The sequence below is a fragment of the Carassius auratus genome, chromosome 30 (assembly GCF_003368295.1).
Source record: "Carassius auratus strain Wakin chromosome 30, ASM336829v1, whole genome shotgun sequence".
Taxonomy (NCBI): domain Eukaryota; kingdom Metazoa; phylum Chordata; class Actinopteri; order Cypriniformes; family Cyprinidae; genus Carassius; species Carassius auratus.
This window is the reverse complement of record NC_039272.1, coordinates 6,803,858-6,821,552: the sequence shown is the minus strand read 5'-3', so window position 1 is coordinate 6,821,552 and position 17,695 is coordinate 6,803,858. Positions and strand designations below refer to the sequence as shown.

The 17,695-nt window shown below is 37.8% G+C and overlaps 1 protein-coding gene across 3 annotated transcripts in view; it reads right to left on the bottom strand.

The window, feature by feature from the left end:
- Positions 1 to 17,695, bottom strand: part of LOC113049022 (coronin-1C-like) — a 37,804-nt gene that overhangs the window by 7,467 nt on the left and 12,642 nt on the right. For all 3 annotated transcript variants that reach the window (XM_026211033.1, XM_026211035.1, XM_026211034.1), the window contains exons 2-8: positions 13,094 to 13,293; positions 4,812 to 4,934; positions 3,443 to 3,572; positions 2,497 to 2,678; positions 2,192 to 2,311; positions 1,974 to 2,078; positions 1,199 to 1,344 (exon numbers count right to left, since the gene is read on the bottom strand). In XM_026211033.1, coding sequence (XP_026066818.1) covers positions 1,199 to 1,344; positions 1,974 to 2,078; positions 2,192 to 2,311; positions 2,497 to 2,678; positions 3,443 to 3,572; positions 4,812 to 4,934; positions 13,094 to 13,293 — 1,006 coding nt within the window. The remainder of the gene's footprint in view (positions 1 to 1,198; positions 1,345 to 1,973; positions 2,079 to 2,191; positions 2,312 to 2,496; positions 2,679 to 3,442; positions 3,573 to 4,811; positions 4,935 to 13,093; positions 13,294 to 17,695) is intronic.

The window sequence follows — 17,695 nt, the reverse complement described above, 5'->3', positions numbered from 1 at the left end:
ACTGAAGATCTTGATAGCAAGAAGTCATATTAATGGTATCGATTATAAACGAGAATTGTAAACGACACTGCTAATGTCCACACAGCTGACAGCTTTACCTGTTGTAGTTTTTACAAGTTGCGCACGAAATAGGCGCTGCTTTTCTGCACTTTTACTTCACGTCTCCGTCACTTTGGGTCTCTCTCATGCTGCCACAGCTGGAGCAGCAGGTGTGCCGTCATCGCTGGCGTTCGGCAGAGATGAGGACTTTCTCCACTAAAACTTTGATGCGCATCGTCTCAGTTTATTACGTCAACACAAATGATGTGATCGCAGAACAAGCAGGAAGAGAGGCAGTACATGCACATTTTTAACATGTAAATGTATATAGTCGACAGTGGCGATCTCTGCTAGAACTTCACTTGTAAATTTATATTTTTGGAAAACAAATGCGGTGCAGTCTGGAGCCCTGAAAAATCTCAGCAGTTTATAAAAACCAGCAAAACCTAGATAAATCACCTACATAAAATATAAACAATCCAAAAATAAAAATAAAAAATGCAAATCTTACACAGAAACATCCAGGTCATATTTCACCTTAAAACAAAGAGACAAAAATTGCATGCATAGAAATACATGCTTTTACCCATTACATTAATACATTATTTTAAATGACAATTATGCATCTGCTCCATTTGTGATTGTCATTACTAGAATAAGAAAACCATCCAGTCTAGTTCGGTTATCTATGACTTTATGTATTGCATTTAAATCAGCATATATGTAAAAACAAATGCAAATACTACACGGTCCTAAAAATAGGATAAAACAAAAATAAACGTAACTTATTTTGGGGTGAAATATGACCTGGTCATATTCAGAATCAGAATGAGCTTTATTGCCAGGTATGTTTACACATACGAGCAATTCGTTTTCATGACAGAAGCGTCGCAGTGCAACTGAATGACAGCGACAGAACAAAAACAAATGAAATGAAAGAATAAAAAAATAGAACAAGTAAGAAAGAAATAACAATATACAAATTGACAAGAGTATTTGCAGGTATATTACAATAGACAGTTTTGCATGTACAGGTAAATTATGTGCAAATTTGAAGTGTAGACTAAGTGTGTGTGTTAGATAAATAAGTGTATGTGTATAAATAGTGTTCCCGATATTTCATGTGATTCTCCCACTTAATTAAGTTTTGTTGCTATACCTTGCGATCTCACACTTGTTGACATCCAGGCCTCTCTTGGGCATGTATCCCATGCCCCTCTGAGGCTCCTTAGTGGTAAAGGTGTTGAGGTAATGGACAAAAGGAGCTTCGTCTGTGATCTCAAAGTAACGGATACTACTGTCCCCCTGTTAGAGACAAAACATCAGTCAGAACCAAAACCAATCAAACCATTGTACCATTTCCAAAACAACATAACCGATTCTAAACATCCAGGTATACATTACCATTTTAAAGTCAGTAAGATACTTTAATATTCTTTAAAGAAGTCTCTTATGCTCACCAAGGCTGCATTTATTTGACTAAAAATCTAGTAAGAACACTAACATTGTAAAATATATATACTGTATTTTCCAGACTATAAGTCATACTTTTTTTTTTTCATAGTTTGCCTGGTCCTGCGACTTATAGTCAGGTGCATTTTATTTATAAAAATTTGACATGAACCAAGAAAAATGAACTAAGAGAAAACATTGCCGTCTGCAGCCACGAGAGGGCGCTCTATGCTGCTCAGCGCTCCTGTAGTCCACACTGAAAACATAGAGCGCCCTCTGGCGGCTGGAGACGGTAATGTTTTCTCTTGGTTCTAAATAAATGCGAAGTATAGTCCAGTGCGAATATGTGTGGATTTGCAGATTTATATTATCTATGTTGACAACTGCTATGCTGCTTCATGTTGTTAAAGAAAACAGTGACATTCCAAAATAGGAACAGAAATTTCAAAATAACAGGATTTATTTGAAACAGAAGCGTTTACCTTTCCACACAGGTAGACCACGTTAGTATCGGGATCATAGAAGGGCAGGAGGACTCCGTTACTGGTGTCCATCTCGTGGACAGAAACTGGCTCCTCCATATTGTCCTGATAGACAAACAGAGCAAATATGAAGTCTGGTTGTATTAAAAGGACAAATGCATGCCATGTTTTTCATCTGGAAAAATTCATGAGCAGGTCTACTTTTTATAGCAGCTTACCGGATCCCAGAGGCCGAGCTGTCGCTCACTCATGCGGCTAAAACCAGTGGTGAACACTTTGCCGTCAGACAGGAAAATAGCTCTCATGGGCCTGGCACCCTCATGAGCCTTGTCCTTCTCCTGTCAGCAAGAGACAGCATTAACATTACAACACTGCACACATTCACTCAATACTTTCAGAGTCAAGTAAACACATCAGCACAGAAGCCAGAGAAACACGTCAGTCCATGTCATTCAAAAACGACTTTATTCAGCGTTTACAATGCAAAACGATAAACATTATTCATATATCAGTAAGCACTCACAGCAATGATCTCCTCCTTGCGAGGGTCAATGACCCGGACTTTCTTGTCCTTGCAGGCGGTGCAGATGAGACTGCCGTTGCGGTTCCAGCAGACGCTGAAGATGATGTCAGGGTGCATGTCCTCCAGCGTGATCATGGCCTCTCCCGTCCCCACATTCCAGATGATAACCACATTATCACAGCCTGCAGACGAGATGGCCAAATAATCACATCTGAATGTTAGAGATGCTATTTATTAGAAAGCAGCCTTTCTTGACAGACACTGATAAAGGTAACTGGAAGCATGCTCAAATGCAAACTTTAGGTTGCATCAAAAGAGCAATCATACATTTATGTTGTGTTTTGCTTTTTCTTGTTTTTATTAATTTAGAATCCTTTATCAACCATTTATACATTTATTTTATATAATTTATTATTTTATCATTAATTACGTTTTTACATTTTATTTTTCTAATTATGTTTCTTGCTTATGCATCTCCATTATTGTTTGAGCTTATGATTGTGGGGTTTTATGAACTGCTTTGAATGATAAAGAGAAAGAGATAAAGAGTTCATGGAAATTCAAGGTTTATGGAACGTTGTTGTGAATTTGTTGGATATAACACTACTTGCTGGATTTGTGTTCGTCAGATCATCGCTTTGTCTCTTACTTCTGCTCTTCTCTGGCTTTACTCAATCAACTCTTGGCTGATAGAAGACAGTTAAATATTGCTTTTTAGGTTTGGAGTATTAGGCAATTTTGCTGACTAGTTCAGTTACTAGACAAAACAGATCTTTTCTGACAGGATCTAACAGTGCCTACACATTCAAAACACGAACACAACAGAGACCGAGGTGCATCAATTCCTCAACCCCGTCTCCTCTCGGTTCCCTGTTATTTCTTGTCTGCTCTCGTTACGGTTTCGATCAAGTTTCTTCTCCCTGATGGATCGGATGAGGGTTCTCACCTGCGCTGAGCAGGACGTTGCGGGCGGTGGGATGCCAGGTAACGATACCCACTCTTTTAGAATGACCCTCCAACACCACCACTGGCTCGGACATGGAGGTCACCAAACCATTCTCTGGGATCTGCCACACCTGAAAACAACAAAGATTCAGAAATATGCATTTTCTTCTAAAACATTGTCGAAGTGCAAAGATACATGGCAGTGATGAAAAGCCAATCTGTTCACTTTTGGTAAATGAAATAATGCTGGGAGAATTTTTTTTTTTTATATTAGATGAAAAATGAAAGTGTTTAAAAACTAATAAAATAAAAGCACATTACTACAGTTACCAAAATGAAAACAAAAAATGCATTGAAAATATACAAATAAATGCAAATAATAAATATGAATAATTTCATTTGATCCAGTTTTATTGTAATCATATTATGATTAAATCTCATTCAATTTCAGATTATATTTATTTTGTTTAATTTTACATGAGATGCGTTTTGACTCGTTTCATTTATTTTCCTGAAGGTGGCAGCAGAGGGCAAAGAAAAGAGCCCGGCAGAGTTTTCATCTTAAACAAGGATTAAATGGCAGAAAATGTACAAGTACTATGCTAGCATGCGATTTTGACATCGGCCTCTCTCTCTTTAACTTCCTTTCGCTTTGTCTCCTTCGATTTGTCTCCTTCTATGACTCTCTAACACATTCGCATATGATTGGATAAATCACAACATTTTTTATGTTTCTGTATAATGACCGCGCTGAACTGTGTAACAAGTGTACATTATTCCCTTCACACAGACACTGCTAAACCAGTAAAGTGTCTTAATCATAGGCACTAATGAAATGATGATATAGACAGTATGTCTATACCTCAATATAATACAGATTTTATGACTTCTGGGAAGGTGGGGCAGAGTAAAACAATAGGAATCATCAACTTCCCAGGCCTCGACATTCCCCAAGAGAGGACGAGAGACGGCGTCCTATTAAACTCAACTCTTGAACACTCATTACACGTACACAAGCACTGGAGCTGCTGTTTTTCAGCTCACTGGCCAAATAAGGACTAGAGACCCAGAGCCAGCCAGACTGACCTCAGAACTAGAAAATAGTAACTGCTGATTCGATGACTTCAGGCTGGGCTCAAACTAATCTAAAACAATCCAGAAGAGTGATCCCATCTACTGCCGTTCACATGAGTCACGGGGCAGACTTTGCCAACCACACATGGACTCAATGGATGGGTGGAGATATCTACAAACGCTCATATCTACTCTTGATTTAAGGATTGGCCTTATCCACCATGACAAATTCAGTGCACTGTATATTTCCATTAGTTTAAGTAAATGTTAAGCAAATGTAAGGAAGGGTGACATACCATCACGGTGCAGTCTTCGGATCCACTAGCGATGACCTGGTCATTGTGAGGGCACCAGTCAATGTCCAGAACCGGGCCAGTGTGGCCACAAACTGTAGGGTAGGCCTTATCTATACGGCCCGACTGCAGAGAGAAAACAAAGACAATTATAAGATTATGAGAGCATTGGTCACTTTGGGTAAATGCAATGAGCTCTACGTAACGTGACACCAAAACAAACGCTTATGGCCTGGCCTGCGTTCATGAAACAAGGCGGAGAGAAAGCCAGTCCTCTCCAACTTTTCAAACAATAGCTCTTCCGGTCATTCAAATCAGCAGCAGAAACATTTACACACGACAGCTGATGTAGAATAAAAACAGATTGCAGGGCTTTTGTTCTCGCAGCTCGGCTTCCAAATGCAGACACAGAAATACGCGTGCAACGGGGCCCTTGACCCTTTCACTCGGAGTGAGAGGTCACGAGTGAAAGGTCACGAGGAGGTTTGGAAGTGAAGGAAGTGTGAGAAAGCCAAAATGAGACTGCCAAATGAAAGATGCAGTGTAAAAAAAAAAAAAAAAAAAAAAAAAAAAAAAAAAAAAAACCCCATCTAGGATAATAATGAATAAACCACTACAGTAAAATTACTACTTAGAATGAATATATTCTTAGTATTTATTACAATACTTTATTTATTCTATCTTATAATAATATTTAAAAAATTAAATATCTGTAAATAATGATGCCACATTTAAATAAATAGATTTTCCCCCAATTATATTAGTATCTTGTATTTAAGGAGATGTAGACTAGACCAAAGTGACTGTTTGCACGCATGTTTGTATATGAAAAACAGTGTTGTTCTTCATTCAGAGCACCTTATGTAATACCATCATACAATGCACAGGCCTGAAGACTAGGAAAGAATACAACACAAGATTTCCCTCCTCTCCCTTGTACACAGCAAACAAAGAAGCCAAATAAAGGCACGGCTGCGGTCCCATGCCCAGTCAGCTGACTTCCTGATGACATCAGTGCCCTCTGCTCTCCAGGTCACGACCCTTAGGGCTGTGTGGTCAGGTGTCATCTGATGAAGAGACGACCGCACCCACACTTTTGTCCACGCGGCTGCTGTGTCTATGGTGCGATGACATCACAGCAGAAAGCCCAGCCCAGCGGAGCACAAGAGCTTTTCTCAGACCCGGCCTGCACCTGTGCAGAAAACCACTGCGTACACATTCCTTCTCAAGTCTGGGCATGGTTATAACACAGCCTTCTGAAAGAGAAACTACACCTTTCACAGCTATCTGTGAGATAACCACCGCGTTTATGAATGAGAAGAATGGAAAACAGCATTTCACAAGAAAAGATCAAAGACAATTAGAAAGAAAGGGAGATAGAGGAATACATAAGATGATGTACTGCTGGTAAACACGATACATGCACAAAGGAATGTAACACAACTACCTGTAGAGCCATGCAGATAGTCACGTAACTAGAAGGTCATGCATCTAGAAACATGAACACATTTCAATAGCCCAAGAATAAGCATTTTACTGAAGAATAAATGTGCTTCTGAAAAAATAAAAATAATCTAGATAAACATTTACAGTAAACCAGGTTTAAAAGCAGAAATGTAATAAAGTAAATAGATACAAAGTAAAAAAAATAAAATGAAATGTAAAATAAAATAAAAGACAGGATATAAGCAATCTGTCACGTGCCACAAGAGAAAACATACCAAGAACACTTGCTATCTTTTGTGTTTTTGGCTTGTTTGGTCACAGACATGTGGAAGGAAGCAATGGCAGAAAAAGGGGGAAGATGATACAAGGGCACTAGGTCTCTCAAGAGAACTGGTAAGTAACCAGAACTCAAATCAAAAGAGGAACATCAGGATGATGCACATGCATTAGCTTCTATATTGATTTCCTAACATTACTGCCATGTGGTTTTTATGGGTAATCAGTAATCATCTGCTTATGGATTCGAGCTCAGCTTGCTTTATTATTTATTAACACTTGTATATGTGCTTATACAGGCAGGCTTGTGATCACAAAGAGGAGTTAATTCTAAAAACGAAAAAAAAAAAAAAAGCATAGACTGATTACATGGTTCTAGATCATTCGAAAGCGCAGTAAGGAGCTTTTAAAAAAAACAAAATTTGTCAGCAAGCCTTCTATATGATGTGTGCATTTTCACACACATTTTTGCCTGCTAATCGAAATAAATAAATAAATAAAAAGTTACAGCAGTTGCAGGAAGATTTTTCTTGTTGTTGCAACATTTATGATTGTGATAAATCCAGTATGTATTATTGTAAATTATAAACTTACAGGGAAGCTATGGAAAACTTATATCATGCATATTTATGTGAATTAATTATAGCTTACTAAAACCATCCAAAATCAGCGCTGCAGTGCAGCGAGTCTAACCTGTTGCATAGCAACTGTAGCAGCATTACTGCAGATCCCTCACCTCGAGCAACACCGGTCTGCCTTAACCCATACATCAGTAAACCAGCATTCCCGCCTCAATCAAACCTCACAGAGAGTTATAATGAAAGAGACCGGACGACGGAGGATGCCAACAGAAAGTATTACAGAAGCAGAGCCGCTTCTGGCAAAAGCTGAAGCACATCTGTCTTATCTAGTCAGCGTGGAAATTTCCATTTCCTCCGTGAGTCCACGAGGACCCAGAGGCAGCAGACTACAGCTGACCTGACTGAAGCACCCCCGCAGCCGACATGAGCCTCACAAACAGCCAATCAGGAGGGAGAGGGCGTGGCCAGCAGGTGTATGCTGTTGACTAATACATATGACCTGAATGATAGAGGAGAAGGGCAGAAAATACAGAAAAGAGGTGGAAAGATCAGCAGATAAGAGAGATCCTGTGTTGTGACAACTCAAAACATTTTTTACAGGTACAACTTATACTGGAACAACAAAGTAAAAAAAAAAAAAAAATAGCACAAATAAATAAAACTATATAAGTCAACAAATTCTGATAATTAAATCAGGAAGTGACTTTTGTATTTTAGTGAAAGGTCCCATCGGGATTTTATGGATATTGATTAAATGTATACAATGAATAAAATCAAAATACATTTTAATAAATTATACAACAATGAAACGGTTCTGTTAACCCATTAGAAGAAATGTATTTATCGTATCCTTATATATATATATATATATATATATATATATATATATATATATATATATATATATATATATATATATATACACACAATTTTAAAAGAATCATTGCCAAGGCTGCATTTATTATATAAAATTTTAAAAGAATCATTTATTTATTCATTTAATAATATATATATATATATAAATATATTCAGTGTGAGCAAACGGAAAGAAAAAAAACCAATAATGGTTACTAATATTATTAAATTTTACTCATTACCTTTTACTTTTTAGTTTGTTGATCAATAAACTGTATAATAATAGCAATAATAATAATAATTATAATATTGTTGTGTTATTAGTTCTAAATTATTCAATTATAAGTATATATATTTTGTAATGTCATGATATTTTTAATATTTATAAAAACTATAAAGAACTAATGACCACAGTGGACTTGACACATTAACCAAAAAAGTCCCTTCACACTGCCTCCTCTTTTTCTGCGTCTATCAAAGAATCTATTGGGCGCAAGCACTGTTCTTCAGCCAATAGAAAGGAAAGAGGAAATGGGTCTGGAAGGCTGACAGGCGGGAGCTGAGGATGACCATATAAGGTAAAATCTGCAGTCAGCAGCCGCCTGAGCTCAGTCTGCAGCAGGAACAGTAGGGGGCTCCTGGAATACAGACTGGGAATCAGAATGACACATCCATGGCCACACACACACACACACATTCAGTTCTGGATATGGAGGTGGACTTTGAGAATGAATGCTCGCTTCCTTCCCATTTGCCCCTTTTTCCTGTTTCTCTCTTCTCATCTTTGGTGCTCACGTTCTCCCATTTTTCCGCTTTTTTGTGAAGTGACAACAGGAATCAAAAGTGTCTGCACAGGGGCCCAGTTTAGAGGCAGGAATCCCCCAAAACATGTCCAAATTATGGTAGAATCAATACTAAATATTTTGGCTTTAATATGATACCAAATCAGTACCCAAATCAGCCTGGATGACCAATGATTTGAAACTAGGGCTGTGGCACAGGTTTAATTTCCAGAATATCAGTAATTTGGAACACATTCGATTTTAACTTTTCAGCAACAGCTTATCATTCATGATGACTCTTTAAAAAAAAAAAAAAAAAAATGATTGCGCTTTCATAGAAGCACAAATCAACTTGCATGATAATTTTCAGCAAACAGCACAAATGTATTTCATGAAAACATTGGCTAGATTTCATATAATTTCAGCAGAATGTATCAACAGAGATTGCTAAACTCCAACTTGTGTGCTTTGCTGGTGTTTTCTCCGTAATGCAGAAGAGAGCGTGTGCTCAATTGTTGCATGGCTAGGAAAATTTAGTGAAGCACTGGGCAGAAAGTGTATTGATTTAAAAGCAAAGATTTAATTTCAGAATAAATAACCAGTGGGCAAACGTCACAGAAGATTATGCCTAATAAACTGGGAGAAGCAGAAAACATTTTCTCTAACGTTCACCCAGTCTGCATTTACAATAGTGTGCACAATTTTTATTTTTCCTATTTTAATATATTTGAATTTGTCTTTTTCTATTATGGCAAAGCTGAATTATCAGCAGTCATTACTTCAATCTTCAGTGTCTCACGAGCTTTCAGAAATAACTGTAATATGCTGATTTGCTGCTCAAACATTTGTCATTTCTACATATCAATGTTGAAAACAGTTCTGTTGCTTAATATTTTTGTGGAAACTGTGGTTCATTTTTTAATGAATAGAAAGTTAAAAGGAAGTAGAAATATAACTCCTTTGAACAATCTTTGTCACTTTTGATTTAGTGTTTCCATTCAAGTGAATTCGCCATTGCTAAAAGGTATTAGTTTCATTCTTTAAAAAAAAAAAAAAAAAAAAAAAAAGTATGGACCCCAAACCTTTGAGTACAGATAAATTACAGAATTTACACAACATGTAAATTCTGTAAACTCTAAAGACACTCATATTCATGTCACAGTGCCTAAATCATCAATCCACCTTAATGAGTTCTACAGTCACAGGTTAAGCTCCATCATCAGCATCTGTGGTGCATATCATTCCAAAGTTACACAGATCACCTGCTTTACATGACGTCATGACGAGAAAGATAAGCCATTTTATCACATCTCATCTGTCTCATGTTCACACGTACAATGCTTTAGTCTTATCAAATGTTTGCTTGCATTGCAAGGCTTCGTGTCATTTTTTTTTTAAACTGGAAATGATTATCTGTTATTTTCAACATCAGAGGACTGACTCAAATGAGCAGACATACGTGCTCTGAAAGTCTGGTTCCTTGTTTCTTCTGGATTTGAGTTGCCAGTATCAAAACAGAGACAGTAAATGGAGAGTTTTCTGTGCAATGTTCCATATTTTGTGTGGTCAGGCAGAGGGGACTGGTCAGTGTGAATGGAAAGCATGAATGCAATGTCTGTGGAAGACTATGACCATCCGTTTCCCACTGCTTCTCTCATAAGTTAATGAGAGAACACAGCTGAATGAAGACAGGAGAAAGACAGACATGTGATTAGTTAGACACCTGATGGTCTCCTGAGGGGGAGACACAATAACAGTCTGATTCATGCTGCTCTGCCTCCCACACACACACAACTCCTCATGCCAAAACACACAAAATAAATAAAAAAGAATAATTTCACATGAGTATAATGCACACACGTGTCTATATCAAAAACTATCCTTATCTGTCTATATATAACAAAACTGACAGCAAATGATGTGCCACAATGTTTATAGTTAAATGAACACTTCATAGTTACTTTCGCCAAAATTGGTGATAAACAAATGAAAAAAATATAAAGTTTATGGCTAAACACTAAAATAAAGGTGTAAAAAAAAAAAAGATTTTTGAAAAATATTAAAATGGCCAGTATTAAAATTAATATTCATAATAAATCTTTTCATAAATAAATGACAAAAAAAAAAATACTAAAAACTAAATTTACTTCATGAAATGAAAAAAAAAATTCATGTCAGCAGGTCGAAGCGACCCCAATCCCAATAACGTGATGTTTAGCCCCTAAAAATGCAAATTTTTCCAAGGGAACCCCGCCAAAATATTTGTATTTTAATCGCCCAGAACGAAACGCGATTGGGCTAGTTTTGAGAAGTAATTGGGCAGATTTTGTTTTGAAAACCTGGCAATCCTAATCCGAACGCATGTGCTATATATATATATATATATTTATATTAAAAAAAAGCCCTTAACTAAATTCTGACCCACTCTGGGCCTGCTGATACAAGCGTCTACCACTACCCTCATCAGGATAGTCCGTCATGGTTATTATTGTGTCATTATTAACTCACTCTCATGTCGTTCCAAGTCTGTATAACTTGAGAACCCCAAGACAAAATATCTCTTATTTTCCATGGAAGAAAGTTAAATTAAACAAAACGACACCAGGGCGAGTAAATGATGACTTAAGATAAGCAGCTCTGGCCACTTACACTTCAAGAGCTTTGAGCACTCAGCCAAACAGCTTCCACTGCTCCCTGCTGGGAAACAGACAGACGCATGGGTCTGAGGATTTTGGGGAATCGAGTGAGGATGAGGAGTTCCCATACAGATTTGAGCTGGGAAACAAAGGGCTGTGTAGAACCTGGCATACGCACAGGGACAATAGCCCCCAGAGCCAGCTGTCTGTTTGCAGGGGGCTTCTGGGAACGGGGCGGCATGGGAACCTGGACCATAGACAGATGCAGCGCTGCACTGAATCAGAGCAGATACTTAGGGAGGGGTGCAAAGCGTCAGATGAAGCAGAAGGACAGCAGACAGGACATAACACAGACACAAAAGAACCAAAAAAAGACATTGAAGTGAAGAGTTTTTTTTTTTTTTTTTTTTTTGAAGGCTAAATTTAAAAAGAAACTTGGTGTAATGATTCACTCAACTCATCATGATACGATTCATGATACTGATTTAGCAATAAGATTTTCATGAAAATGAGATGTAAGAAATTATAAATGAAAAGGTGTTTATTATTTGCTGCACATTTCTTTGTTTAACTGAAATGTTAAAAATAGAAATAAAATAAATATATGTAAACAAACTAAGGCTTTGTCTGTGCTCTATCCTTTTTAGAGTTAAACACTGAATTTTAATCATGATCCAAACAAAGATGCTAGAATACAAAAGCATTGACATAAAAATTCATTCAAAATATCCCCGGAGCCTCAGCAAAAACATTTAATCCAAGCTCATTTCAGCCCTACAAGGAACGGACAGATGGATCAAGCAATCTGCTCAGAGAAAACACAACAGTGAGAACATGAGAACAAACAGGACTTCTTTTCACAGATTAATCATTTCCCCTCACACTTGCATCAGGGTTGAAATGACAATGGATTTATACTTGTGTAATCCATCACATTTTTTAAGCGAACCTGAAACCTGAGTTTCAAGAACCAACAATAAAACCAATCATGTAAATAACAGAGTCGTTTGCAACTGAGCTCGTCTGGCCAGGCAGCTGAGCGTTTGAGTGTGACATCATTTACGAGCACATGATCGAGTGTGTGTGTGTGTGTGATGCTGATGACAGGCTTCAGGATCCAGGCGAGAGCCCGAAGAGGTTTGGATGTCAAAGTCGCGTCTGAGCGCTCTCTAATTACAGGGAACTGTTCCGCTTGTCAACACCACTGCTCCGGCTTGTCGTGCAAATCTCACCAGTGTCACCGCAGTAATCGGAGATGTGCCAATTGACACCATCAGATATATGAATCCAACACTTTCTTCAGATGGACAGCTACTAAACACTAAACCCATAACTAAGGCTTAAGGCCCGTTCACACCAAGGACGATAACTATGAAGATAACTAAAGATATAGTTCAAAAATTTCTTCTCAGTATTAAAGAATAGCAGAGTCCACACCACAGCTATAACTATAAATGCACAAAGAAATGACTTAGTTGGAATCACTTTCAGAAAGATTTTTTTTTTTTTTCAGCTGATGAACGGTAAAAACATTGACAGCCAATCAGAACCAATCCTGCCATATTGAGCTCGAGAATTTAAACGTGCGCTTGGAATAAACAAGCTGGTCAGCTGGTGTGGACGCTAATAGTTATCTTTATAGTTATTGTTCTTCATGTCATCATTTACTCATCTATTTTATACACAGTGACATTTTACAGATCTCTCACCTTATGAAGAGGCAAAACCATGAACGCTCCTCCTCCGCTGGCTTCCACAATTATGGCAACAAATTTGGGGTTGACTGCGCAGAAGGCGCTATCCCACGTGACCCGGGACACCCTGATGTCATCATAGCACTGGTCGTTCTTCACCGCCTGGCCGAACACATGCCGGAACTTACTCTGTCGCACAACCCGTTTGAACATATCTGTAGAGAAAAACAGGACGAGAATGATGAATGAAGCCATCACATGAACGCTGGAGTGCTTTCACTGAACAAACATGAACCACATACAAGAAAAATTGGTTGAAATGCCATGCGTTCATACTAACTTTACTTAATGACAAGAAGATCTGCAAAAATGCAATGCATTCCAAATGCAATTCCATGCACATTTCAATTTAAGCACACCATCATCACATTAGTGGACTGCAATCTGTAATCCAATGGTGTTATGTGTAAATACAAGCACTTTACTCTGCTTAAACATGGTCTTAATCCACTAGCTAGTTTAAATATAATCCTAAAACATGACAAGTGCTGCAATGGTTGCACTTAAAGTCAATAATTACCTGAACAGAACAGTGGTACTTCTACATTACAGAGGTAACTGATAAAACTGCCAAACATTCACATGACTCCAAAGTGTCTGGCACACAGCACAATGATGAAATTTATCTCAAAGAGCTCCGCTCAAAGTGGAACAAGCGTGTTTTGACTGAACCCAGATGGGTTCACCATCGCCAATGTTGAAACAAACCAGAATAAATCCCCACTCAGAACGCATTACTCACCCTATTTCACACAGCAAACTCCAAATCAGCGTCAACACTACACATTGGTCTCTATGCTATCTGTTACGGCTTGTCTTGCGTTGGTTCTAAAAACAAACCTGAATTACGAGAACGATCTGTCTCTGTGCCATTTCCCAACAAAAACAGTAGAAACTCTAAGGCTGGATTGAGTCAACCCTCATTGCTCCGGGGGTGAGAAACAATGTGATTACAGTAAGTCTGTAATAGAGTTAACACCGAGATCAGCACACTTAGACCTGCATATTAATTAAACAACTTTAAAACGATCTGAGCTAGTTCAAAATATTTTGTCAAGGGTTCTTGCAAGGGAGACTGTAGTAGTATTTTACATAGTACAGATGATAAGTAGCATGAACAGACTAACTGACTAACAGCAGTGGCATCTCCACTTGTGTCAGTTCCAAAATCATCAAAAAACCTTGTCAGTCAACAAGGAGTATGACCTGAAAAAATCTGTTGTAGAATCTGTAAATCAGGGTTATTATAGTTAACTAAAACCGTTTAAAAAAACATAAAAAATTTGTGGTTGCTAAGCTTATAACTCATTTTCATTTAGTTTAACTTGATGTACTAAAGTAGCTAAAACTGAAATTAAAAATGAAAAAGGTTACAAACACAAAATTCCAAATACTAAAACGTTAACAAGTATTCAAATTAAATAATACGGTGCATAATTTATCAATGCAAATGTTTTTTCCCCGTTATATTTTTATATTATCTGTCAATACGCTAATATGTACACTTTAGGTACCAATATGGACTCTTTAGGTACAAAGGTGTGCCTCTTGAAAAGTTACCGCCCCATTGACAGCTTTTGTATTTTTTTTTCTGAGAGTGAAGTAAATGGTAGAGGTCGAGGTCTCCTACAGCCGGTGGACCAGTGCTGAGGAATGAGGACAGGAAGCAGTTCCTGTTGGGTGGGTTTAGCTGTTTGACTGAGGAAGAAATGTGACCTTTGTTTCCAGATAATACAGTGTGAAGCACAAAAGGTTTTACACCAATCACATCCGTCAACACCATGGATATCCCACTGTACAGAAGACCATTTCTAATGTTATCTGTCAATATGTAAATCTTATCCCTTCATTGGTTAAGACCACTGTTACTGGAAGTGACAATCTGCTGTGCTACACGTCAAAAATTTTATACAAAACATTATTTTCTTGTTTTCAATAAAGAAGAAACCATCTTCATAGGGCTGGGTGATATGGCCAAAAACTTGATTTATTATTTTTTTCCATATCAACATTGATATTCATCACAAATTTTTGTTTGAAAAAAAATGCTGCAAACAAACACAAAACTGCATAAATTTAAATGAATTAAAAATATTTTGGCTATATGACATTTCTTAAATATTATTATTATTATTAATATTATTATTATTATTATACTTAAAGTATATTTTCACATACATTAGTTCTGCATTTCTTTCATAATTTCTTCAAGTTAAACCTAACTTTTATTTTGGCAGTTTGTCACAAAGATCTTGGAGTTTGATGCGTTTGTGTATAATAGTTTTTCACAAATTAAAACTTTGTGAGTTGACTCTAAGAGCAACTCTAATGGAACACACAAACTACAAATACGTCAGTTGAACACTCTTTTGTTTCTGTGACATTTTATTAACAAAAGGCTATCTAATACTGGGCAGATATGGCCATGACGCTACATCTCACACTTCCTCCAGCACTACAGAAGGCCTCGCACAGTGCACTACTATAACAGCAGGCTCGAAATACCACACACGCTCCAAACAACTCAAATGCAGCGATTTCCTCATTCTGACCCCTTTCAATGCCTCATTTCCCATAAGCTGCTGAGGTCGACTGCCGGAGGGTAACAAGTTAAGGAAGACATGCAATCTTTTCAGGAGCACAAGTGGAACCGAAAAAGGTTGTTTGGGCTGCAGAGACAGTTCTTCACTTCTCCAAAAGCAGCTTTAGGTTCAACAAACTGTCTTTTGTGCAAATAAGGATGTACACAACAACAGACATAGGGAACGTTGTGGTAACACTGCTTCTCTTCTTCGTTTCTGCTCGGCTGAATAGAGCAGCGAATGAACTGAAGAAACAGAGAGCTACAAGACAACAAACCCTAACCTGGATAAGACGGTATGCTAGCTTAGCAGACTAACTGAAAACGGAGACATTTAGCCATTATGTAACTATTTGTGACTAACACTTAGGGTTACAAAGGGTCGGAAATCTAACAGTAAATTACCGCAAACTTTCCAGATATTTTGGAAACTTTCAGAAAGTTTACCAGAATTTTTTTTTTGAAAGCCTTCGCATAGGTTCTGGCAAACATTTACTCTTGCCTGTAGCAAAATTATGCTTGCATGAGCATTCAGAGGCATTGCTTGCATTCTTTTGTCTGTTTTAATCAGTCACTACATCTCTATGATATAAAACAAGCTCAATATTCATTCCGAACAGAAAGGTGGAATTCAGAGCACGTGCAAGTCATGATTGTGAAATATATCAATCCCCACACCTCAGAATCAAGATAAAATCAAAGTGAATCATTGTTTTCCTCCCAATCCACACCAAAAGGCGGGAAAACTAAAATCACAAATATGACAATCAACACAAACATCTAACATTGCTAAGCTTGCAGTGTAGATTACGTGTAAAGAGTGCACTTTATTCATAGTCAGTTCCTTTGGGAATAATGCCGCAAAGTGATAATCAAATGGTCTTAAATTTCAGCAAAGGATCAATGGATTTGCAGCTCTAAAAATCGCTTGCAGTAGCTCTGCTACTAAATTTATTTCAAAATGGCAATCCATAAAGTCATGAAATATTAATACAAAGTAACTCCACAATTATCGGACAGTTTCAGTAATGGCATAAACTAATAATGACTAAGAAAAACAAGTACGTGCACATTCCACGTGCACATGTGGAGATAGGATTCACTTCATACATTAGCAGAGCCGCACTTGATTTGACATCTGCACTGCTCTGAAGACCTGACGTGGCATGTGAATCCAGATGAAACGTGCTCAATCTGATCAGCACTATCCTGCTGCTGGTATTTAGTCTCTAACCCACACCGACACACCAGAATGTCACACAACATCTCTTCCACAAAGGCATTCACACTTGCATCTGTGGTGCCAGAGGTTAGCATGGGGCCACAACCGTAGCGCTCTTGGCAGTCATGTTGCAGGCCAGGTGGAGAGATAAAGAGCGAGTGATAGCGAAAGGGAAGGAGAGAGGGGGCGTGGCACTTTGCGTAGATTTGAATCAGCAGATTCATGTAGTCAAACTGTGGTCGGCTGTTTAAAGGTGGAGTCTCGCTGTCGTCAAAGTAGAGCAGAGGACTTACTGCCAAGTAACACATGGTGAAATCCAGCCTGTATTTACCAACACTCATGAATCGCCTAGCAACACCAGCAAAATACCACAGTAGGAAAAAAATGGTGGGAAAAAAAAAGGTAGAAGTAAACCAAGAAGTAATTTTGGCCTTTTAAGTACAAAACATAGCCGGCTGATGCTGAGACTCAACACAGAGCTCGCTGATATATTACTGAATCACACAAGAGATTATTTTCAGCCAAAAAAGGCTACAGTACAAGCTCTATTTTAGCAGACAGGCCCATTTACAATAAATCAATCCAAACTAAAATAACCAAATAACCTGATTCCTTTAAATCATCTTTGAGGGTTTTAGTTTACTCAAGCGCACACCATAAAACTGAAGCATTGAAGGGAAAGTTCAGATTCACTTTTCAGAAATAGAAGATATTTTGGGAAATGTATCAGTGTTTTCTGTCTATACAATAGAAG